The 25,670-nt window shown below is 40.4% G+C and overlaps 1 protein-coding gene across 1 annotated transcript in view; it reads left to right on the plus strand.

The window, feature by feature from the left end:
* Positions 1–23,773, plus strand: part of MYLK4 (myosin light chain kinase family member 4) — a 40,834-nt gene extending 17,061 nt beyond the window's left edge. The window contains 12 exon segments of the mRNA XM_032222846.1: positions 445–511; positions 1,899–2,319; positions 5,609–5,883; positions 7,361–7,466; positions 8,106–8,199; positions 9,670–9,779; positions 12,912–13,053; positions 15,324–15,394; positions 17,482–17,610; positions 20,289–20,441; positions 21,793–21,871; positions 23,741–23,773. Of these exon segments, the coding sequence (XP_032078737.1) occupies positions 445–511; positions 1,899–2,319; positions 5,609–5,883; positions 7,361–7,466; positions 8,106–8,199; positions 9,670–9,779; positions 12,912–13,053; positions 15,324–15,394; positions 17,482–17,610; positions 20,289–20,441; positions 21,793–21,871; positions 23,741–23,773 (1,680 nt within the window).
* The last annotated feature ends 1,897 nt before the right edge of the window (positions 23,774–25,670 follow it).

Raw genomic sequence — 25,670 nt, forward strand, 5'->3', positions numbered from 1 at the left:
GTATTTCACTAAGTATCTGAAATACTTAGTGAAATGTCAGAAGATGTGACATTTCACTAAGTATTTCAGATTTAAAACTTTACCTCCATGGTGGCCAAACATTGAATAAGAGTAAAATCTTAAGTACATTTTCATACATAACAGATTATGCAAATCAGCAGAGACCTTTCCAAGAAATAAACATTATTTAGCAGCAGGGACTGGACTCTGAATTCCTTCTTTAAGGGAACCCCAGACAGTTCAGAGAAGTATATTGCACAATTACAAAATTCAGGTGAAAGAATTTCATAAATGGTGAGAGAAAGGGGAAATAATTACAGATGCTGTCAAAGTTCGATTTTGATTGGCAGTCCTGGAAAATCTGGGCTTAGAACAAGGAAATGCAACATTTTACAAAGGAAATATGTTATGAAACCTTGACCTGTCTGCTTGTTTTTCCCATAGGAAAAGTCGTATCTTACTGCAAAGGGAACAAAATCTATAGAAAAGGAAAAAATGCCTGATTCCTCAGGTTAGATATCTTTTTCTTTCTCTGAAAACTAACACAAGTGGTATTGTTTTTGCAGCTTTGTGCCCTAGCCAAGGAGAATATGATTTGTCAAATGGGGGAAAAAAAGGGGTTTTCACCCCAGGGCATTCTGGGATAAAATTTCTTAACCTTGGCTTTTTGCCCATGGGACTTGTGCCAAGTCCATCCCTCTAGATCAGCTAGTTTTATTTTTCCTGTGCCAGCATTGCATAACCTCACTCCTGTAACTAGATCAGCCATGTTACTTACCAATATTAAAAGCACTGTGTCCCCTTAATTGTCTGTTGCCATAACTTGTTTGCTAAATCTTAAGAGGGGTTGCCTTGCTCGCTGCAAACAGAAATTTCAATTTGAGCTACAACGGGGCTTGTTCAGTAGAACAAAGGAATTACAGTTAGCACAACTGACAATATACACTTGTTTTATTTATTTTTTTGGAAATGTCCCCAAATATCAGACAAACATCTGAAAATCCGTTTTCTGAATGGGGACGAACAAATTAACCGTATATTAACTGTAGAGTCCTCTGGAGTGGAGTGATCAATACATTTAAATAAATAAGATAAAATAAATGAATTTAAAGTTCTGAACCCAATTTCCTTTCAGAGTTTTTTATGGTTCCAAAAAATTTTAAAATAGGAAGGATGAAAAGAATAGTCTTCTGCCTTCTTTTGCAATTAGTATAGATAGTCTACTCTACTCTACTCTACTCTACTCTACTCTACTCTACTCTACTCTACTCTACTCTACTCTACTCTACTCTACCAGTGTTTTTCAACCTTGGCAATTTGAAGATGTCCGGACTTCAACTCCTAGAATTCCCCAGCCAGCGAAAGCTGGCTGGGGAATTCTGGGAGTTGAAGTCCAGACATCTTCAAGTTGCCAAGGTTGAAAAACACTGTACTGTACTGTACTATACTATATTATACTATACTATACTATACTATACTATACTATACTATACTAATAAAGTTTATCTAGGGTGTAACTGTACACTTTAGGTGCAACATGCCTGTTATTGAGTTACATTTTTCTTCCCTGTTGCCCTGTAACATTTGGGTTGGATTCCTATGCCATTTAGAAGTTGTGCTTTCATACGTGGAAAATGAATGGAAACGTTTTAAAAGAAGAGCAATGGATAACAGTGGTCAGAATCCTTCAACTAGAAACACCCTTGAGTGAGAAGAATACAATCTTTATAATATACAATATTTAGACTCTTAGTGGTTGACTCCGTCACACCATAAACTGGAAAGTCCCTGACTTTCAAAAGGAAAAAAGAAGTTTCTGCAGTGTGAATAACTGAATGATGTTGCATAAGTATTCTTTTCACTGAAATCATTGGTATTTTTTCCCCCCTTAGTTATAGATGGGTCGGATGAGAAGTCAGAATCACATTCTCATACAGAAAAGATCCATAAACTCAACAAGGAGAATACAGAGAAGGCAAACCCGTTTCTGGTTCAAAGAAACTTCCCCAAATCTCATGACTCTTCTGAGTCTAAAGCGTCTGCAGGGTGGCATCATAGCAACAGTTGGAAAGGCTCTCTGCAGAAGACCCCAGGAAAGAGTCCAGTGGAAGTGAATCCAAATGAAGCCAACAAAAGTCAAAATAACCCAGATACAGGAGGGGATGATCCAGGACTTGTGAAGAAGCATGACGGATCTCAAGGAAGTCCAAGGAATGTAGGAGAAGATGACAAAAGAAAAGATATTCCCAAGGATGAAAAAGCAGGAGCATCAGCAAAAACATCTCAAAGAAAAAAATCAATAGCAGAGGCAGATATCAAGTATGTTTTTAATACCACACTATCTCCCTTTAGATTTATTCTTACAGCATCGTGCAATGTTTATTGAACTGATCTACATGAGGCTACCCTTGAAAAGCGTTCGGAGACATCAGTTAGTCCAGAATGCAGCCACACGAGCGATATTGGGTGTACCAAGGTACACCCATGTTACACCTGTCCTCCGCAAGCTGCACTGGCTACCAATTGGTCTCCGGATGCAATTCAAGGTGTTGGTTATTACCTTTAAAGCCCTACATGGCTTAGGGCCAGTGTACCTGCAAGATCGCCTACTGCCACATACCTCCCAACGGCCGATAAGATCCCGCAGATTGGGCCTCCTTCGGATGCCGTCAGCCAGACAGTGCTGGCTGGCGGGCCCCCAGAGGAGAGCCTTCTCCGTGGCTGCTCCGACTCTTTGGAACCAGCTCCCCCCAGAGATCCGGACCATACCCACTCTCATGGCCTTCAGGAAAGCTGTAAAAACCTGGCTCTTCCGGCAGGCCTGGGGCTGTTGACCTTATTGAAAGGTCCAGCCCCGACTAGAACGAATGTGTATTGTGAATTTTAAATTATTTTTTATTTTTTATTTTCTTTTTTTCCTTTTCCTTTTTTTTTCTTTCGCTTGGTAAGCCGCCCAGAGTCCTGCGGGATTGGGCGGCCTATAAATTTAATAAATAAATAAACTGTAGAAGCTAGATTTGTAATACAAACACACACTATCACTTTGGATCCAAGGGTGTCAAACTCGCGGCATCATGTTTTCGTCAGGTGACATATCATTACTTTTTTCCCCTTTGCTAAACCAGGGGGTGGGCATGTGACACATGAAGCGCCTGGGCCACGGGTTTGGCAGCCCTGCCTTGGATCATTAGATTAAAGATCATCCGCAGACAAAGATACACTGTACAACCTGGAGAAAGATTATTGAGGGGGATGGATATAGTAGCTCTGAAGAAGTATCAGATGGACAAAGGCAAAACTCAAAGGGTAACTTATAGAAATATAAATTTAGGTTAAGAATTAAGAGAAATATATGGAATGTGGGGATAGTTTGACAAAGGGATTAATTCCTTAGTGTAATTATAGATGGTTCACCCACAAAACCGCGCCTGACTAAACCGCGCCCGGCTAAACCACGTCGCTGACGTCATCAACAGGGCGACAACAGCACGGAGACAGAAGCACGCTGTAAACCCTAAACCTAAAATTAACACCTAAACCTAAACCTAACCCCCCTAAACCTAATCCTAAACCTGACCCTAAACCTAACCCTTAACCTAACCCTAAACCTAAACCTAAACCTAAACCTAACCCTTAACCTAACCCTAAACCTAATCCTAACCCTTAACCTAACCCTAACCCTAACTCTTAACCTAACCCTAAAGCTAACCCTAAAGCTAACCCTAAAGCTAACCCTTACCTTAAGTTGAATCGGCTTGCTTTCAAAGCGCTATTTAAAGCGCCATTCTTTCTCCGCGCTGGCTATTGTCGCCCTGTTGATGACGTCAGCGACGCGGTTTAATCGGGCGCGGTTTAGTCGAGCGCGGTTTTGACTGGTCACGATTATAGATACCCCCTCATTAAAAGCTGTGAAGCAGAAACAGATTAGCCATCTGACCAGAATGTTCTTATTTTGAATTCCCTGCGTTAAACAAGCCTGGACTACGAAGCCTCTACAAAAACTTCTTTTTGCAGTGTTGGCCTTCCAGTCTTGTCCTTCTGTGTTAAAAAGAAGGCAATATCCAACTTACACTTTTTTCTAATTGACTTGAGCAGATGTTGAAATAATTGTTAGCCTAACAATTGTTGACAAGAATACAAAACTTGTTCAACATGTTGTAGGATACTTGGTCCAAATATTGGTCTTGCATTACTTATAATCCTCTCAAGTCTTGGCTTTTATTGTACAAGGAATACTATTATTATTATTATTATTTTGCAATCTCATTGGCATAACCCGGAATCAGAAATACAAAACATGCATAAGAAAACTTCCTGTTGGATTAGGTTGGTTTAGAACATTTGGACAACAAAGAAAACATTCTTACAGAAATTTTGACATGTTACTAATGAAATTGATAGCAAGACTTAATGTTCCTGTCCATAATGAAACCAGTAATAACAATAATTTAATAGGCGCTGAATTCTAGAGAAGGAAAGAACTACATACCATACTCTAAAATTTTGAAGGGAAATTGAATGGTTCTATTCAACCAAAACCATCTCCCTTAAGAATATTCTGTAAGTTAGATGGAATCCATAATATGTTATGGACATATATAACGAGTTAGCCAACATATTGTAGAAGTTTGTGAGATAATGATAAAATGTCAGCTGTCTGCTCTATAAGATTCCCAATTTAGCTGGGAGGGGATTTGTCTCACATACCTACAAGATCTATTCCTGTTCTAATGTTCTGCCATTTCGTTGGCAGTGAAACGGTATACAGGCAGTCCTCAGGTTATGACAGCAATTGGGACTGGGATTGCCATTGCTAAATGATGTACAATATGAGTTATTTTGTAAAAAATGAACCTAGAGTATAAGAGGGAAGTAGCAAAATGCCTATTGAGGTGGCGCAGTGGTTAGGGTGCAGTACTGCAGGCCACTTCAGCTGACTGTTATCTGCAGTTCAGCGGTTCTAATCTCACCGGCTCAAGGTTGACTCAGCCTTCCATCCTTCCGAGGTGGGTGAAATGAGGACCCAGACTGTGGGGGGCGATATGCTGACTCTGTAAACCGCTTAGAGAGGGCTGAAAGCCCTATGAAGCGGTGTATAAGTATAACTGCTACTGCTATTGCTATACTGTTCGTGTTTTAATCTTGTAAGCCGCCGAGAATCAAGTATGTGAGCAATAGCAATAGTTAGACTTATATACCGCTTCATAGAGCTTTCAGCCCTCTCTAAGCGGTTTACAGAGTCAGCATATTGCCCCCAACAACAATCCGGGTCCTCATTTTACCCACCTCGGAAGGATGGAAGGCTGAGTCAACCTTGAGCCGGTGAGATTTGAACAGCCGAACTGCGGAACTGCAGTCAGCTGAAGTAGCCTGCAGTGCTGCATTTAACCACTGCGCCACCTTGAGACGGGCAGCTCTATAAACTGAATATAAAAATAAAAAATAAAATAAAAAGTAAAATGAAGTAAAAAAGTAAAGTGAAATATGTATTCATTTATAAACCATGAACTCTAAAAAAAAAAAAATGCTTCTTATCATTTGGGCTGTTTATATTTCTCCATAACTCTTCCCAAGATGACACTAGAATAATCTGCATCTTCTCATCCAGGCATAAAGAAAATGAAAAAGTTTCATTCCTTTTGAAAGATGAGCAGACCACCAGCAGCAAGCGTCATGTGAACGAGAAAAGTTTTCTCAAAGATGTCAACAGGAGGAGCAGAGTGTATGTGGCCAAGGCCAGCGGTGGATTTAAACCAAAAGAAACAGCTAAGCCAAAAACAACAGAATTCGCCTTACCTGGGAAAACAGTCGCGTCTAAATCAATCGCTGCCAACAAGAACAAAATGAAGCCAGAAGCTTCAAAGGGGGACAACCTTATAATTGGTACAACTTAGCTTTTAAAATATATAAAATAATGTACTAATTGCAAGCAAAAAGAATGCATTTGTATTTCATTCTCTACGTTCTTCTGTTAACGGAAGAATTAACATTTGGATTGTTAGCTATACTGGCTGAAAATCCCACCTGAGAATGAGAACTGCTATGTGTTTGTTTGTCTATTATTGTTATTAACTTTTTTATTGATTTATTTGATTGCCAGATTATAAGGTTTGTGCTTTGCTAGATGCACAGAAATAGAAGCAAGTTGTTTTAATATTAAATTAAATTTTACTTAAATGTGCCACCAAGTTGTTTCAGCTCCTATTGACAACACAGATAGATTTTCTCCATGACAATTTATTCCTGACCTATTCTTACATGTCTCCCAAAGATGTGCCTTTCACTAATGCAACTGAATCTTTCCAACTTATTGTTTGTCCTCTTCAACGTGAAGTCTAATTGATACTATCATTGATTACATTGAAACGAAGTACAATTCTTACTATGCTCTTCCTAATTATAAAAGCAAAGCTGTTTCTTCTTGTTTTTCATGTCCTTAAGAATAAAAAGTATGGTTTTCTGACTGAAAGCGTCGGATCCATTTTGACTTCCTGGTGCCTCAGATGTCAATTTATAGTTGTTTCATTTCATCTTTCCCATGTTTGTGCTGCTTGGATACAATGAAGGTTAGAATAGAATAGAATAGAATAGAATAGAATAGAATAGAATAGAATAGAATAGAATAACAGAGTTGGAAAGGACCTTGGAGATCTTCTAGTCCAACCCCCTGCTTAGGCAGGAAACCCTACACCACTTCAGACAAATGGTTATCCAACATCTTCTTAAAAACTTCCACTGTTGGAGCATTCACAACTTTTGGAGGCAACTTGTTCCACTGATTAAAGGTTGACTTTATTAAGATGAATAGGTAGCTCTGTGTAGCCTGCAACAGCATTACAAGTCTGTATTTCTAGGTCATCAACATTATGTTTTTCAAATTTTCAAACTGTTACAAAATTCTTTTAGGACCTACCAAGTCAGAATCAACCATGATAGAATTTGTGGGATCCTATTCCAAGCCAGATCTTGAGATTTTCAGAAAACAATGAATCTTTTGCACCGTCAAAATGAAACAACAATGCCCAGGACTCAGATCCTGAAGAAGGAAAAACAGAGATTTGAAGCTGCTCATTACATTTAATACCTGAACAAAAACTTGAAAGGCACCCAAAATAATTTCGAGACAGCAGGATAGAGACAGTGAATTCTAATCCTGATTTAGGCAGAAACCCAATGGGATGATCTTGGGCCAGTCATTCTGTCTCAGCTCTAAGAAGCAGGCAATAGCTAACTACTTCTTGTCCAGGCAGTTGCCAGCAGTAAAAAACCTACCTCAAAGGGATGCATAACCATATAAACATGTGTGTCTCTCAATTATTAGTTCATATCAGATGTGACATTTTGTGTTTATCATTTACAGATAACATGCCCGCAACGCCTGCTCCTTTTGATCACAGGATCATCAAAGCAAAAAGAGCTGGGATTGGTAGCTTCTATCAAATCTTCTTGAATGAAGTTTTGGGAGGGTAAGTTGAACCAAAATTATGGTTCGTTCAGTGCAGAATCTCTTAAAATAATCAGAGCAATCCCTGGATACTGTCCTAGATTACTATAGTACAGATTAGGAAGCAGTGTAATTTGGATGAAGCAATGAAATAGCCATCCTAGTCCAGAGTAACAATGGTTTACATATTTTAAATCGATGACTGAACAGAAAGTTGATGGTTTCTGGATTATTCTGGTGGTTCAGGAAGTCCTTCTTCTTACCAAGCAAGCAAATCAATTCACAATTCAAATAAGTGGCCTATCTTATACTAAAAATGAATGAGTATTCTAAATTCTACCTCAGAGCATGACACTTTCATGAGAAGGAAAGTCTGCTGGTCTTAAAGCTCTATTATGTCCACCTCACCATTTACTGAAGTGACGAGCCAGAAGCCTGGGCATTGTCATTTTTCTTGCTTCTCTTCTGGAAATAGGAGCAATCATGTTGATCTCCTAAATCCTTTATTATAATGTTTTAACAAGTATATAAGATCAGCCTTACAGTGTCAGGGCGACTGATTCTCCTAACCCCTAGGATTGCCCTAACTTCAAAATAAATGAAATGAAAAGTCACCAGACATCTGAATTTAATTATGCTTTTTTCCCCCCCATTTCTCTAGTGGACGATTTGGCCAGGTACATAGATGTGAAGAGAAAGAGACAGGTCTCAAATTAGCAGCCAAAATTATAAAAGCCAGGAATGTAAAGGAAAAGGTAAGTGGGGTTTGAATAACACCTTAGACATAGGAACAGTGGTGGGATTCAGCCGGTTCGCACCTATTCGGGAGAACCAGTTGGTAACTTTCTAAGCAGTTTGGAGAACCGATTGTTGGAAGAAATTTCCGTTTGTTTTTTTCCCCACTTTACAGGGCTAATCCTGTAAGGAAGGCAGGAAGGAAACATTCTGGTGTTGTTTCTAGCCTAAACTTTATTGCCCTGCTTACAGAAACTGCCTCTCTGGCTAATCCTTACTACATTGTAACAGTAAATGTACCTGATTGACCGCCTCCTGCCGATTACCTCCCATAGACCGATCTCACAGGTTAGGTCTCCTCCGGATTCCATCTGCCAGCCAATGTTGGCTGGCGACCCCCCGGGGGAGAGCCTTCTCTGTTGCAGCTCCAGCCCTCTGGAATGACCTCCCCGTGGAGATCCAGACCCTTACTACCCTCCCGGCCTTCTGCAAAGCCACCAAGTCCTGGCTGCTCCAGCAGGCCGGGGGGCTTGTGAAATATCCAGCCCCACGGAAACTGTGACTGTTGTGTATTTTAAAGTGTTGTTTTGTTTATTTATCCCCTTCCCTTGTTTATTGTAAGCCGCCCAGAGTCCTTCGGGAGTAGGTGGCATACAAGACCAAATAAACTCAAACTCAAACTCAGTTGATGTGAAGCGCCCATTGACATGAGTGACATTGGGTTGGCCACACCCACCCAGTCACATGTCCACCGAGCCACACTTACCCTGCTGGTCATTAGGGCAGTGAACTGGTTGTTAAATTATTTGAATCCCACCACTGGACATAGGGGTGTCAAACTAGCAGCCTGCGGGCTGGATGCATCCCACACAGGCCACGCCCACCCCTGGGGAAAACATCGCGAAACATCACATGACAGCAATGTGACATGGTGAGTTTGACACCCATGCCTTAGAGCAATGTATGGGCTTTGTTTCTACTAACTTGGTTTCACCTGGACAAACTTGGCTTTTTGTGTGATATAAAGATCTTAGCTATTGTACAAAGAGCAGCCTTTGAAATCTCCACTTCACTCTTCCCCCCCCCTCCCCACATCAAATTAATCTATAATCTATAACGCAGAGGTCAGAAATCAAGGTTGTTTATTGTAATTTCTTTCCCATTATTATTTTAGGAAGAAAATCTTACTCTCTTTTCTCAGCTTTTGCTCATTTGTCTAACAACAATTTAGCAAAGCTTCATTGCAGAGTTCCTCAACACTCTACAGCACTGTAGCCACCAAATCAATTTAGATAAAACCTGATCTGTCTATTATGAACGTTGGAGGTGGATATTTCCAAAAGTTCAGCACTTTGGGATTGCATTGCATTGGAAAAGGATGCTTTAAGAGTTTAAACAAATACACGGAGGCAGGAAAATCAACAATACTAAAGATGGCATCAAGATTTTTGCTACATCAAATGTAACAACATTTTTTTTTTCCCTTGCAGGATGAAGTAAAAAATGAGATTAATATCATGAATCAATTGACCCACATGAACATCATTCAGCTGTACGATGCTTTTGAATCAAAAAATGATGTGGTCCTTATTATGGAATAGTAGGTATCAATCAGATGCTTATCCTTCTTAGCTGTGTCTGGAACCAAAGCCTTTAATGTGATCCTCCTCATTCCCTACTCAGCCAACAGTATGCTAAACCCAGCAATGCATAATTATGTTTCATGGGAGTGTAGAGGACAGTGGTGGGTTTCAAAAATTGTTCGAACCTACTCTGTGGGTGTGGCCTCCTTTGTGGGAGTGGCTTGCTGCCCATGTGACCGGATGGGAGTGGTTTGCCGCCCATGTGACCGGATATGAAGATGCCGACGACACTTGTCAGAACCACCTTAAATTACCTCACACACAACACAGCACTTGTTTTTTAAAAGGCATCTTTGGTTTGCGTTAAAACAACTTCAACACACGCAATGTTCTGATTGCACCACAAACGCAGTAGTCATCCTTACCTTTCACAGAGGCACTGAGTTTTATAAATAGGAGCATGATAGTGTAGAATAATCATATCCAAGGACCAGTGGTGGGTTTCAAAAAATGTTGGAGCCTCTTCTGTAGGTGTGGCCTGCTTTCCGGGTCCACTGGTGGAACCTCTTCTAACCGGTTCAGTAGATTTGACGAACCGGTTCTATCGAACTGGTGCGAACTGGTAGGAACCCACCTCTGGTAGAGGATGTAAACATCCTCTATAATTTACACAGCTGTTCAGTTCCAACCTACATCTTCCATTTTCCTCTGACATACTTAACTTGCAACAGGTTTATAAAGATTACATCGTGACTGAGCAGAAGTAAGTCCTGAGGAGGAAAAAATCTTTTAAATTCACCTTTAGGAAATTCCTTTATTGGAATCAGTATCTACACTTACTACCTCTGTGCAAATATTTACAGATTCAAAATTAGAAACCATTACAGAGATTGAATCAACTTCTGTTTGCATATGGATCAGAGGTGGGTTACTGCCAGTTCCGCTGAACCAGTAGTAGATTTCAGGCCTGGGTCACAGAATCAGCAGGTTCACCAGATTCGCCTGGTGCACCAGTTGCGGCCCTATTTGGACTGGGAGGCACTGCAAACAGTCACTCACGCTCTTGTCATCTCAAGACTGGATTACTGTAATGCGCTCTACATGGGGCTGCCGCTGAAAAGTGTTCGGAAACTACAATTAGTCCAGAATGCAGCCACGTGAGCGATACTGGGTGTACCTAGGTACACCCACATTACACCTATCCTCCGTGAGCTGCACTGGCTTCCTATTGGTCTCCGAGCACGATTCAAGGTGCTGGTAATGATCTTTAAAGCCCTACATGGCTTAGGACCCGGCTATCTTCGAGACCGTCTTCTGCCGCACACCTCCCTAAGACCGATAAGATCTTACAGGATGGGCCTTCTCCGGGTACAATCAGCTGGACAATGCCGGCTGGCGATGCCTCGGAGTAGGGCCTTCTCTGTTGCTGCTCCGGCCCTTTGGAACGAGCTATCCCCAGAGATCCGGACCCTACCCACTCATGGCCTTCCGAAAAGCTATTAAGACCTGGCTATTCTGGCAGGCCTGGGGCTGTTGACCTCTGGATTGAGGTCCAGCCCCGCTTAGATTGGGTGCATGTTGTGTCTTTTTAATTTGTTGTGTTTTTAATCTGTTTTTAATTTCTTTTAATTTCTGTTTCTGTAAGCCACCCGGAGTCCTCCGGGATTGGGCGGCCTATAAATTTAATAAACAGTTAAACAGTTTATTAAACCCAGGCCTGACACACTTCCGAATTGGTTCCCTTGCTGCCACTGATGTTGCTGCCATGTTGGATTTTAGCGACTGTGCATGCACAGTTCACTGTGAATTGTTCTGCGCATGTGCACATAACAATTTCCGTTGAATAGTGCACGCACGCGAGTTGCGAACCGGTAGTAAAACCGGAAGCAACCCACCTCTGATATGGATGTATTGAAACATACAATTTGATTGGGTTATTTGAATTTTTATATGCAACTTTACAAGGTATCCTGAAAGGGGGAAGGGGAAGTTGGAAGTATGAACCAGATTGGCAACATTTTCAGTGAAATGTGCTTAGAGATATCTGGGATTTAATTTTGCATATAAAGCATTACTACGGAAGTATGTCAAATTCAAATTCAAATTTAATGAATTTATATGCCGCCCAATCCCGAAGGACTCCAGGTGGCTTACAGAAATACATCAAAGATAAAAATTTAAAAAAGAGAAGAAAGCAGATTAAAAAAAACCACTTCATGCACTCAATGTAGGCGGGGCTGGACTTCATTCCTGAGGTCAACAGCTCCAGGCCTGCCGGAATAGCCAGGTTTTAGTAGCCTTTCGGAAGGCCGAGAGAGTGGGGAGGGTCCGGATCTCTGGGGGTAGATCGTTCCATAGGGTCGGAGCAGCTACAGAGAAGGCCCTCCCCCGAGGAGCCGCCAGATGACATTGTCCGGTCGACGGCACCTGGAGAAGGCCCATCCTGTGAGATCTTATCGGCCGTTGGGAGGTATGTCATGAATGCATTAGAGGGTTCATATTCTTAAAACAGTCATTTATCTCCCTCTCTGTCCTCTGCCTGACAAATACTAAGGTAGGCCTCATTATTTGGAGAATAAATGCCATACTTAGATTTCTGTACCTCCATGGTTTACAGTAATTGTTTACTCACTGAAAAGCGTATGTATATCTATGACAAATCTCTTGACCTTCACCTCTTGATGTTCTTCACCTTCAAAAAACATAAGGCTGCTGACACTTGTTTTTTTGGAATTGCTATCAAATACTGTATTCTAAATCCTGTAATAACCAAGTCCTGAATGATTTGTTGCAGTTTGTTTGTTTTGTACACAATATATGAGGGTCTATGTACATAGTCACACGGGAAGCACACATTTCTGACCAGCCTTCCCCAATTGTGGTTTTCTTTATAGTCCTAGATCAGTGTTTCTCAACCTTGGCAACTTGAAGATGTCCGGACTTCAACTCCCAGAATTCCCCAGCCAGCGAATGCTGGCTGGGGAATTCTGGGAGTTGAAGTCCGGACATCTTCAAGTTGCCAAGGTTGAGAAACACTGTCCTAGATAGTATGGACATGTGGACCTCGCCAGGTTGGAGAATATTGTTCTTGAATGTGAAATTTTCAGCACATTGAGTCACCAATTAAGTCTATCTGTCTCTCTTTTCAGTGTGGAAGGAGGAGAACTGTTTGATCGGATTCTTGATGAGAGCTCCAACTTGACAGAGATGGATGCCATCTTATTCATAAAGCAAATCTGTGAAGGGATTCAGTTCATGCATCAAATGTATATTCTCCATTTGGACTTGAAGGTGCTGTGCATTTATTGTACTTCTTATGCAAAAACAAATGTATATACTAGACTGGACATCTTTTAAACTCAGCATTATGACTGCAGTTAATGGCCCTTTTTGATTTGAAGTTCTGAATATCACGAATAGACTCAACTCTCTCAGATAATAGAAGCATATTAGGAATGGGGATAGAAGTGAGAACCCAGATTCTCCTTAGACCTTGTAGACAATGGGTAGAACGTCTACTCAGGTTGAGGACTGAGTCAAGCCAAGGTGGTGTAGTGGTTAGAGTGCGGTACTGCAGGCCACTTCAGCTGACTGCTATCTGCAGTTCGGCGGTTCAAATCTCACCAGTTCAGGGTTGACTCAGCCTTCCATCCTTCCGAGGTGGGTGAAATGAGGACCCAGACTGTGAGGGCGATATGCTGACTCTGTAAACCGCTTAGAGAGGGCTGAAAGCCCTACGAAGCGGTATATAAGTCTAACTGCTATTGCTATGATGGTATCATGCAGAAGTTCTATCACCTTTTTATAAATAATGAGAATTTAAGAGGTATACATTTGATGGCGAGGCTATAGTAGATGTCAAAGCGTACCCTCCATTGACTCAAGAACTGCCCTGAACTTGTCTTCCTCTATGAAGAGCAGCTATTGAGCCTTGTTGCATTCTATATGTTTATTTTATTTAGGAATCCAGAGCTTCGGTTTTCTCTAAACTACAGCCATGTATTTGGCTACTTAGCTCAGTGTTTTTCAACCACTGTGCCGTGGCACACTAGTGTGCCGTGACATAGTGTAAGGTGTGCCGTGGGAGAATTACTTTATATATAGTCAATATAGGTACAGAGTTAAAATTTTTTAACATTTTCTAATGGTGGTGTGCCTCGTGATTTTTTTCATGAAAAAAGTGTGCCTTTGCACAAAAAAGGTTGAAAAACACTGACTTAGCTTACTGAATGTGATCGCAAATAATTGAAAAATCTGGTGAGAGTGAATGCCTATTACGTTACTTGAACGTCACTCTGTTTTCAGTTCTATAACACTAAACCCATTAGGAAAAACTCAGTTGCCTCTGGCTGAAGGAAAATCTAATTTTTGTTCATGCCAAACCTCTGTTTGCAAAAAACCACTAAGTCTGGATTCGAAGAGAGACGATATCAATTTTTCCTTTTTGATGATACTTATTTCATTGGATAAAGTAGTTTTTAATTGCCAATTTACTTAATAGAATATCAATTTGTTACATTGCCTCTTTATGTATTTTTTATCAGATGTTGGAATATTTAGTTTTATGAGAGTAACGGAATGAAAATCTGATTAATTCTGTATTTTTTCTGGTTTGGGGAATTTAGCCCAAACTAGATACAATTTACTTTGAAATATTTCTATCACATAGATGTTCATGATTTATTTTTCTTTAAATATTTGTATTCTGAATCGGGAAGCACAGTAATCTCCACTTTCCCAACTGTGTCCCACATCCAGACTGGAACTGGTTTCAGATCTGGAGTTAACTCAGTTTCCCTGATTTGAATTCTGAGCCGCCCTGAGTCCCCTTCGGGGGAAAAGGGCGGCATATAAATATAATAAAATCAAAATCAAACTATTTGTAAATTTGCGAGTAGGGAGTGCAAGGGAGGTTGTTTGAAGGCTGACATCACAAAAGGAAACTGATGTTTAGCTAAACTTGTAAGTTACATTTGGAAGTTCGACTCCATCATTAATCTAGGAAGCAGAACCAATGAAACCAGCATTTAAATAATTTAGTTGTTTACCTACAATAGCTTTTCATCACCCTATATTAGTTAATAGTTAATTTCTGTACAGGCCACACATTTTCCTGGTGTTAATCAGTCAGATATTGGCTTGTTGAAGAATAAACTAAAAAGTTCAACTACACAGCAAAGTATTAAAGCAATGTTTTCTGAAATGTCCCGATATCAGCACACAATGGGCTGCAAATTGCAGTCCCTGGTTTCCTGAAACCAGCCCAGAGTGCTTTCATTTCCTTTCTGAAAGCTCACTAATGAATTCTTTATCTCAAATTTCTGTATTCTGTCAAACAGAAAGGCCACCACAAGGGAAATACTGCCCTGGTGGAGTGTTCCCAGCCTCAGATACCACATGATTATAGTTTGATGTATCCACAGAACCTAACCTGCTATAAAGCACCAGCATCCAGATGTGTATTTTTATGCTCGGGTGTATTTTTAACACTGATCCCAGAGCATTTCTTTCAGCATTTCTCACAAATGTGCCCTTTTTTCCCCCCCCTTTTCTTCTGACAGCCTGAGAATATCATGTGTGTGAATCGAAAAGAGTATCAAATAAAGATTATTGACTTTGGGCTGGCAAGAAGGTAGGCTGTTTTAATCCAATATTCAGCAGTTCTCATTTTTCTCAACTGGTGACATTTCAGTTTGATATCATGTTTCGGGGATAAACAAGATTAAATAAGAAGTGAACTGTAATTAGTTTATTAGAAGAGGGTTGACCTTGGATAACATTGCTCTAGTTTAGAATACTGCAGGACTTGGGACTTGAAATTTTCATAGGAAAGTTCTGAATGCTATTTCTTCTGTCATTTTTTAAAATCAATTCAATTAAATTCAATTTGATTCAACAGTCAAATCAATTCAAATAATTAGCTGTTCTTTTTTTATTAAAAAAATTATTTTCAAAACAAACATGCAAATCCTCCTTCTTTACATACTGTAGAAAGTGTATCAGTTGGTTACAAAAGGCTTTTGTGCATCTCTTCCATGGTCATCAAATATAATTCATATTAATTCAAATATCTTAACTCGGATATTTATTATATTACCATCATCATACCTCCACTTTTATTTGACTATGATTATTTAAACGTCCTTCATCATAAAATATACCAAGATTTAATACATAACCACATACTGGCATTTCATTTACTTATTTATAAAATCCTCCATTAACATTAAATCCTCGTATCCTGTTCTAGCTAAACATCCATAATATTTAATACCAAAATTTTCTAATCCTCCATGTATATAATTTATTATCATTATCCTTTCTTTATTTAACTATATCCTATATAACATTTCCCCCCTATTAGTTAAAACTTAGTTGTGTCTAATTTTGTTCTTTTTATTGTTATTGTTATTAATAGCCTTTATATATAGTCCAAAAATATTTCTAACCTTCCCTTCACGGGTAACATTCAATATTCATATTATTTGATTCAATAATCAAATCAATTCAAATAATTAGCTGTTCTTATTGGAGTGGAAAGGGGGCTGGTACGATAAACAGTGAGAGAGGTTCTAATGAGGCCAAAATCATGGGTAAAAGTCGAAGCCTTTCATTCTGAAAGCCTTCAACACTTTCAAGTGGGACTTATTTAACACCACAAGTTAAATCTTAAGCCCTTTTTAAGAGGCCATCCCTTAGACCCAAATAGTATTCGAGAATGTCCATCCAGTCTTCAACCTTCTCCCTTGGGGAAGGTTATGGAGAACACGTTTGGCTCCAAGTTGCAAAGAACCCAGGATGAAGCGAATTTTCTGGACCTTTTCAACCTGGGTTCAGGACAGGGCACAGCACTGAAATAACATTGGTCACATTTGTTCATGACTTCATGAGGGAAGGGATCAGAGGTGGGTTCCTACCAGTTCGCACCTATTCGGTAGAACCGGTTCGTCAAATCTACCGAACTGGTTAGAAGAGGTTCCACCAGTGGACCCGGAAAGCAGGCCACACCTACAGAAGAGCTTCCAAAAATTTTTGAAACCCACCACTGGTCCTTGGATATGATTATTCTAAACTATCATGCTCATATGTATAAAACTCAGTGCCTCTGTGAAAGGTAAGGATGACCACTGCGTTTGTGGTGCTATCAGAACATTGCGTGTGTTGAAGTTGTTTTAACGCAAATCAAAGATGCCTTTAAAAAAAACAAGTTTACATCATATTCTTATGCATGCCAGTGCTGTGTGTGAGGGAATTTAAGGTGGTTCTGACAAGTGTCGTCGGCATCTTCATATCCGGTCACATGGGCGGCAAGCCACTCCCATCCGGTCACATGGGCGGCAAGCCACTCCCACAAAGGAGGCCACACCCACAGAGTAGGTTCGAGCAATTTTTGAAACCCACCACTGGAAGGGATGCAACAATGATGCAACTATTTTGACCCTCCCGGATTTCTCAGCGGTCTTTGGTACTATCAATCATGGTCTCCTTCCCTCTAACTTCTCCCATCAATTAAAAAAAACCCTGATAAATAACCTGATCAGATTCTCTTTAGATAATTAAAACCCTAAACAAATCTTCTCCACCTTGTTGTCCCTTTCTTGAAAAATTAAAATGGCTAGCTAGGAAAACTGTTGAATTATTATCCTATGCTGTAAAGGCCATATTTGCTGCTACTGTTTCCCACATATATATAGATATATATTCTGTTTTGTTTCTTAGATACCAACCAAGAGAAAAACTTAAAGTCAACTTTGGCACTCCTGAATTTCTCGCTCCTGAAGTTGTAAACTATGATTTTGTGTCTTTTCCTACTGATATGTGGAGTATTGGTGTCATTGCCTACATGTTGTAAGTTGAACTAGGGTTGAAATATTATGATGGTGAATTTTTTTATTGTGCAGTCGCGTAATTTTATTGGGTCGTAGAATTCTATCGGATGAGGACAGATAATGATAATGGCCACTGTCTTTCTTCATTTTAAAAATTTATCAGCCATCCATCTTATCATACTTTAACTCTCGGCAGCTTACAATGTTAAAAGATAAAACACTATAAAATCAAATAAGTACTGTAGTATTGTAAGTAAAATACAAGAGATGGGCTGCTGAAGGTTTGCATGAGTTTGGGAGAATCTTTAGCTAAGAATCTGCCCAGTTCGGAGAACCCGCGAATCCCATCCCTGGCTGGCGCCGCCTACCCTGCCCCGCCCCACCCACCGTGTCCCTCCCCTCCCAGGAGTCCCCTCATGGCCCATTTGGGAGGCCAGGAAAGTACATGGCCTGTGCGGAGGCTCGGGATGGGCAAAAACTGGGCCTTCCGGAAGTTCTGGAAGGCTGGAAACGGGTCCATGTCCGGCCTCTGGAGGACTTCCTGAGCCTTGGAGAGGCCGTTTTCTCCCTCCTGGAGGCTCGAGGAAAATCTCTGGATCCCAGGGAGGGCGGAAATGAGGAAGATGACCAGTCCACATCCACCATGGCCACACCCACCCAGCAACTGAGCAGAAAACTGTTGCTAAAATTTTTGAAGCCCACCCCTGTACAATACTATAAAAAAATGAAGCTAACTAAAAAGATGGGAAGGGACGGAGTATGATGAGAAGGGAAGAGGGTGGGATCTGTTGTTAATCAACCACCCCCAATATGAAACTCTTTCGTTGGAGCCCTGAGTGAACTGACAGAGCCAGGAATTTAAGCTGTTATGGAAGATAAGGAGGGTTAGAGCTGACCTCACTCCAGCAGGGAGGGTAAGATGCTCCAAAGGGATCACATTTTCTGAGAGCATCTGCTATTATTCCATATACTAGACAATCTGTTGGGTAGAAAAAAAATGATGGCCTAATACTTTGTGATTGATAACATAGACTTCCCCTCTGGAATATCCTTAGGTATTTCTTTTTGTGTGTTTAAAAAAAACCCCATGATGGACTTTTTGGACTAACTCAAATATCATGAAATAATTTACAAAGGTTTTAGCATATGAAACTTGATTGCAAAGAGCAGAAGAGGAAAAAAATTGGCTGATGATGAAGCCAGGAATGCTAAAATCACACTCTTTAGTGCTATGCTGATGACATTACTGTGACAGCTGAAAATGCAAAAATTTCTGCAACCTCTAGTAATGAAAGGCAAGGGAACAATGAAAAAAATGTACTAATATTAAATAGAAAGAAGAACAAACTAATAGCAACAGACATAGCAGGCGGTTGGAGTTAAAATGAAAATATGGTGCTAGATTATGACTTTTTGAGATCTACGATCCACTGTAAAATAAACCAATAATAAAGAAATACGCTACAAATTAGCATTTCATAGAATAGGAATGAAGACCTTGGAAAACAAATTCGGATGCTATGGTGTGTCTGTATCTACAAAGACCATAATCATGCAAGCCATCCCATTCCCTGTGACACTTTATAGAAGCAAAAAAATTAAAGCAGAAGCAATATAGAATTATGCTTTTGGAAGTTGGTGTTGGGGAAGACTCTTGATAATGCCATGCGTAGTCAACAAAACACAGAGAAAGTATGTTGCAGACATACGAGCCGAGGTGGCGCAGTGGTTAGGGTGCAGTACTGCAGGCCACTTCAGCTGACCGTTATCTGCAGTTCAGCGGTTCTAATCTCACCGGCTCAAGGTTGACTCAGCCTTCCATCCTTCTGAGGTGGGTGAAATGAGGACCCAGACTGTGGGGGCGATATGCTGACTCTGTAAACCGCTTAGAGAGGGCTGAAAGCCCTATGAAGCTGTATATAAGTCTAACTGCTATTGCTATTGCTATGTCAGTTAAAGAATCCCAAGTGGCAGGGCCCAGGAAAACAACCTTCTCCGCTGTTGTCCCCTCCTTGTGGAATATTCACACTCCCACAGAGGTGAGGCAGGCCACCATCTCCTGGCCTTCTGAAAAGGGGTTCAACCTCACATGGGGAACCCAGAAAAGCATGCAGCTGTGGGGCTGGATGGTATTCTGAGAGAACTCCATTCACCTTTTAACTACTTTTCTTTAACAGAGTTCAATCAACCTTGCTTCCTTTTAGATTCTATTCCTCTAAAAAATATAATTCTTATATACCGTTCTTATATTTCAACATTTTTACTGAACACCGTCCAGAATCCCACTCTGAGTGAGATGAGTGGTTCAGGAATGTTAGGTAAAGGTTCCCCTCACACATATGTGCTAGTCGTTCCTGACTCTAGGGGGCGGTGCTCATCTCGGTTTCAATGTCGAAGAGCCAGCGCTGTCCAAAGATGTCTCCGTGGTTATGTGGCCGGCCCGACTGAAAGATGAAGGCACACGGAACGTTGTTACCTTCCCACCAAAGGTGGTTCCTATTTTTCTACTTGCATTTGTATATGCTTTCAAACTGCTCGGTTGACAAAAGCTGGGACAAGTAACGGGAGCTCACTCCGCTAAACGGTGCTAGGGATTCAAATCACCGAACTGCGAACCTTTCTGATCCACAAGTCTTAGCCACTAAGCCACCACGTTTCTTCTGAAATGTTGGGTTATGCTTCTTCTTCTTCTTATAGGATTACTGGATTATCTCCTTTTCTGGGTGATGATGATAATGAGACTTTGAACAACATCCTGGCTTGTAGGTGGGACTTTGATGATGAAGAATTTAAGAATGTGTCTGAAGAAGCCAAAGATTTCATCTCTAAGCTCCTTATCAAAGAAAAATGGTAATTGCACATCTCTAATGTTTTGTTTTTAATATGTTGTCTGCTCAGTTCCGTTGGAAATACACAAAAATAATCATCATGTTTGACAGAATCATATTGAGACTACTAAAATGAACAAGAAATAAAACAAATTCGTGAAATGCCGAAAGTGAAAAATCTTTGCATTTTATTAAAAGGTTATTTAGGATAAGGCAAGTATTAATTGTTAGATACTAGTTACATAACGTTACTAAGTTGTTTTTTTTAATTAATAAACCTGAACTATGTTAATTATAAGGTCCTCGACTTGCGATCGGTCTTAAGTCATCGACTTACGACCGTCTGCAAGTCCTTGACTTACAACTGACAGCCCTGCAACCAAAGGTTCACGTCTATTGACTAAGAGGTTCACCAACAAATGCGCGCTCGACAAAAGCGCGCCGACAAAAGCGCGGCGAGAAAACCACGGCGAGAAAACCGCGAGTCAAAATCACACCTACGAATGAGCGCAGAAGCGGGCCGACAACAGCGCACCGACAAAAGCGCGCCTTCAACAAACAACTAATAACAACCTAATAACCCTAACCCTAATCCTAATCCTAACCCTAACCCTAACCCTAACCCTAACCCTAAACCTAAACCTAACCCTGAACCTAACCCTTACCTTAACTTAAATCACACTTTTGTGGGCACGGTTTTGTCGGTGAGTTGCTGTGGGCATGTTTATGACATCACAGTTTTCTCACCGCGGTTTTCTTGGCGCGCTTTTGTTGTGCGCGCATTTGTCGGGTTATGGACTAAGATGTGCCTGGTTGGAAGTGGGCTTTTTACATTGTTCCTATTGGCTGCTCTTCTTGACAGCTCCCATATAAATAGCTGTCAAGCAGAGCAAAGTGCTGAAGCGTGTTCTAGTTACCGTGTGCTGTTCTTCCAAGGTGGCGCAGTGGTTAAATGCAGCACTGCAGGCTACTGCTAGATCAGCAGGTCAGCGGTTCAAATCTCACCGGCTCAGGGTTGACTCAGCCTTCCATCCTTCCGAGGTGGGTGAAATGAGGACCCAGACTGTGGGGGCGATATGCTGACTCTCTGTAAACCGCTTAGAGAGGCCTGAAAGGCCTATGAAGCGGTATATAAGTCTACTGCTATTGCTATTGCTATTCTTCAATAAACTGTTTGCCATAGGAGATAAACTTAAGAAAACCATTTCTGAAAATATGCTTTGCTTTTTTTCATATTCACATCTCAAGTTAAAGCTGCCTCTTGCTGTTACCTCTGTTACCTTAAAACATCAACACACAAGCAAATATCAGACTTAAGTATTGCAACATTCCTGTATATATAACACATGACAACCTTGTTCTTTTCTCTTTAGCTGGAGAATAAGTGCCGGTGCAGCCTTAAAACATCCTTGGCTGTCCAACCTAACACTCCATTGCAATCTGAAAGCTAAGGTCTGTAGATCTGATCAAAATTGTTATTTGCTTTTGTCTCTTAATCTCTCTGTATGAAGAAGCGCTTATTAATTAGGCCGATCACTATACATTAGTCTCCTGTTCATTTCTACTATTTGATGATCGGATTATTGCAGCGGGGTGGCGGATGTGTGGGAGACGCTATGGAAGATATTCACTGTCAGGTCCCCACTAAAATGGAGTTATTATCTTTGTTATTATGATTCACTATTATCCCGTAAATTATCATTGTGTGCAATTTCTTGCAAAATATGTTCATACAGCACCTGCAGGTACATACAGGTAAGTAACTTGAAATATGAAATGTAGCCCTGGTCGTACGGTTAGATAACTCAACCAATGTGATGTCTGGTGTATTATGCGCCAGTATTTTGTCCGTTTGTATACGAAAATCCCACAAGATCTTGACCATCTGATTTTCGGTGACTTTTTCAGGCTGATGTTCCCACCACTTTGTTGCTGTTTTAATATTATAATTTTTGCACAAATTCCAATGGATCATTTGTGCTACTGAATTGTGCCACAATTTATAATCAGTCTGCACGATATATTATTATTATTATTATTATTATTATTATTATTATTATTATTATTATACAATTGTATCACAGCGGCCAGCTGTTTCGCCGGATTTGGCATTGGTTACTAGTCGGGCCCCACCCAGGGGCCTAGGACGTCATAACGTATTTTTGTAATACGCGTGCAGATCTAAGCAGTGCAGCTTTTTGCATTTGACTGATGGTGATTTTGTCAATTTTTAACTGTTTTAAATGTAATTCCAGTGCTTTTGGACTAGCACCCAGTGTGCCAATTACCACTGGAATTACCACTGCTGGTTTGTGCCATAGTCGTTGAATTTCAATTTTTAAGTCCTGGTATTTTGCGATTTTTTCATGTTCCTTCTGGGCGACCCTGCTATCACCTGGTATTGCAATGTCTATGATTGTGACCTTATTTTTCTCAACCAGTGTGATGTCTGGTGTATCATGCACCAGTATTTTGTCCGTTTGTATACGGAAATCCCACAAGATCTTGACCATCTGCTTTTCAGTGACTTTTTCAGGTTGATGTTCCCACCAGTTTGTTGCTGTTTTAATATTATAATTTTTGCACAAATTCCAATGGATCATTTGTGCTACTGAATTGTGCCGCAATTTATAATCAGTCTGCACGATGTATTATACAATTGTATCACAGCGGCCAGTTGTTTCGCCGGATTTGGCATTGGTTACTAGTCGGGCCCCACCCAGGGGCCTAGGACGTCGTAACGTATTTTCCTAATATGCGTGCAGATCCAAGCAGTGCGGCTTTTTGCATTTGACTGATGGTGATTTTGTCAATTTTTAACTGTTTTAAATGTAATTCCAGTGCTTTTGGAATAGCACCCAGTGTGCCAATTACCACTGGAATTACCACTGCTGGTTTGTGCCATAGTCGTTGAATTTCGATTTTTAAGTCCTGGTATTTTGCGATTTTTTCATGTTCCTTCTCGGCAACCCTGCTATCACCTGGTATTGCGATGTCTATGATTGTGACCTTATTTTTCTCAACCAGTGTGATGTCTGGTGTATCATGCACCAGTATTTTGTCCGTTTGTATACGAAAATCCTACAAGATCTTGACCATCTGCTTTTCAGTGACTTTTTCAGGCTGATGTTCCCACCAGTTTGTTGCTGTTTTAATATTATAATTTTTGCACAAATTCCAATGGATCATTTGTGCTTCTGAATTGTGCCGCAATTTATAATCAGTCTGCACGATATATTATTATTATTATTATTATTATTATTATTATTATTATTATTATGGCATGTCTTATGATTTATTTTATCATTCTTGCTCTTGTAGAAGAAGAAGAAGAAATGTTCTTCTTCATCTTAAGCACCTGTGGTTCCATAACATCTCTCAGAACTGAAAGGTTGGTATTAAGTTTATATATGTATCTACGTATGTGTTACTGGCAAAAGCCCATTTTGTGGCCACCATATGGAGGTCATCTCAGATACTCCCACTGCCAGTTATTGCAACATGGTAAATCCGAGCAATTTCTTCCTGCCATCGCAGGGGCCAAAAGAAACATTGGAACTATGTAATGAACAGTTGCAAGCTGAATTCACTCACTGCAATTATCCAGCGTCATTTTCCCACGCTCCCGCATATGCACTGGCTTTCCGTAAATGCCAGAAGGGGCACGGCATGGGATCATGCCTTCTCTTAACATTGCTAAATGGTTAGTGATGCTAAGGTTAGGGTTGTGCATGCAAATATGTATGTGTACCAACAAGGACCCATGGAACGCAATGAGGATTAGTTACAAGAAAAGGCACACGTTTGATTTTGAACAGAGTTATATAAATTCTGCAAAAGGGCAGGGGTGAAATTTCTACCAGATATTGCCACAAGTTGAATGATATAATATATAAGCATATGTACAAATCTGTGGGATTTTTATGTACATAATTTTGTGTTGGTTTTTTTTTTGCATGTCCCTAACTATTTGTGGGTTGTGGGCTGGACTGGAGACTGAAAACCTACACTGTAATTTCAGGAAATCCTGCTTTAGCAATTTGAGATCTCAGTAGATACGGCCCACCTATTTTCAGGAATACTATAGAAATCCTAAGGTCTCAAATCTTACTGTTCAAGAAAAGTTGAAATCTTTGGAATCTGTATATTGGCCACAATCGCATTCTCCTTTTGTGTTACCCCACAACACTGCATATTAAGCCAATTTTGTCTTGCTGAATCGTCTCTATAACTAGTAGCTGGGATTTTTTTTTAAAAAAAACTTTGAAACAGTAAAGTATCTAGTATTTGTAGTGTAAGCTTTAAAAATAGCCTTATCCCTATATGTGTGATTGTAGCAATAGCAATAGCAGTTAGACTTATATACCGCTTCATAGGGCTTTCAGCCCTCTCTAAGCGGTTTACAGAATCAGCATATTGCCCCCAACAACAATCCGGGTCCTCATTTCACCCACCTCAGAAGGATGGAAGGCTGAGTCAACCTTGAGCCGGTGAGATTTGAACTGCAGAACTGCAGAACTGCAGTCAGCTGAAGTAGCCTGCAGTGCTGCATTTAACCACTGCGCCACCGCGGCTCTGTTAGTCTTTGTGATGTGATCTCTCTCACAAAGACTATTCCCAGACCAGTGGTGGGATTCATCTAGTTCGCATCACTTCGGGAGAACCAGTTGTTAACTTTCTGAGCAGTTTTGGTGAACTGGTTGTTGGAAGAAATCATTAGGTTGTTAAATTATTTGAATCCCATCACTTCCCCAGACTCATAGCGATAAAGCCAATTGGTCCATGTCTAAAATAATGAACTTTAATTTGAATGACTTCCGTAGAAGAATTTTTTCCCCTTTCCATTATCAGAGATTCTATCAGTGGCTCTCCACTGCCAAGAGGACCTTGGGACCATTTAATAATAAAAACATATTTTATATTTAAAGCATCCTCAGCAGAAATATTTAAAGCATCTCGGAGTTTAAGGGCACAGTTCTGAATTTGCAAAGGCTGAGAATCCCTGCTTTATCACAACCCCTATTGTTTTTTAAATACCTTGATTATTAACTATGAGATCGAAGGGGGGAAAAAAGGAGAACAAGCCACTTTTCATTCAGAGGGCTAATTCTGAACAGGCCATGTGGTAATATGAATCCGCCCTGTGGAACTACGAATGTAATTGTGTGGTTTGTCATTCAAGTATTCCGTTGCAAAGACGCCTCTGCAGAGTTCCAAGGCTCCTCAAGGTTCACAGCGGGTTCCCGTAAAT

This window comes from Thamnophis elegans, chromosome 8 (genome assembly GCF_009769535.1).
Source record: "Thamnophis elegans isolate rThaEle1 chromosome 8, rThaEle1.pri, whole genome shotgun sequence".
In the NCBI taxonomy this organism is placed as follows: Eukaryota; Metazoa; Chordata; class Lepidosauria; order Squamata; family Colubridae; genus Thamnophis; species Thamnophis elegans.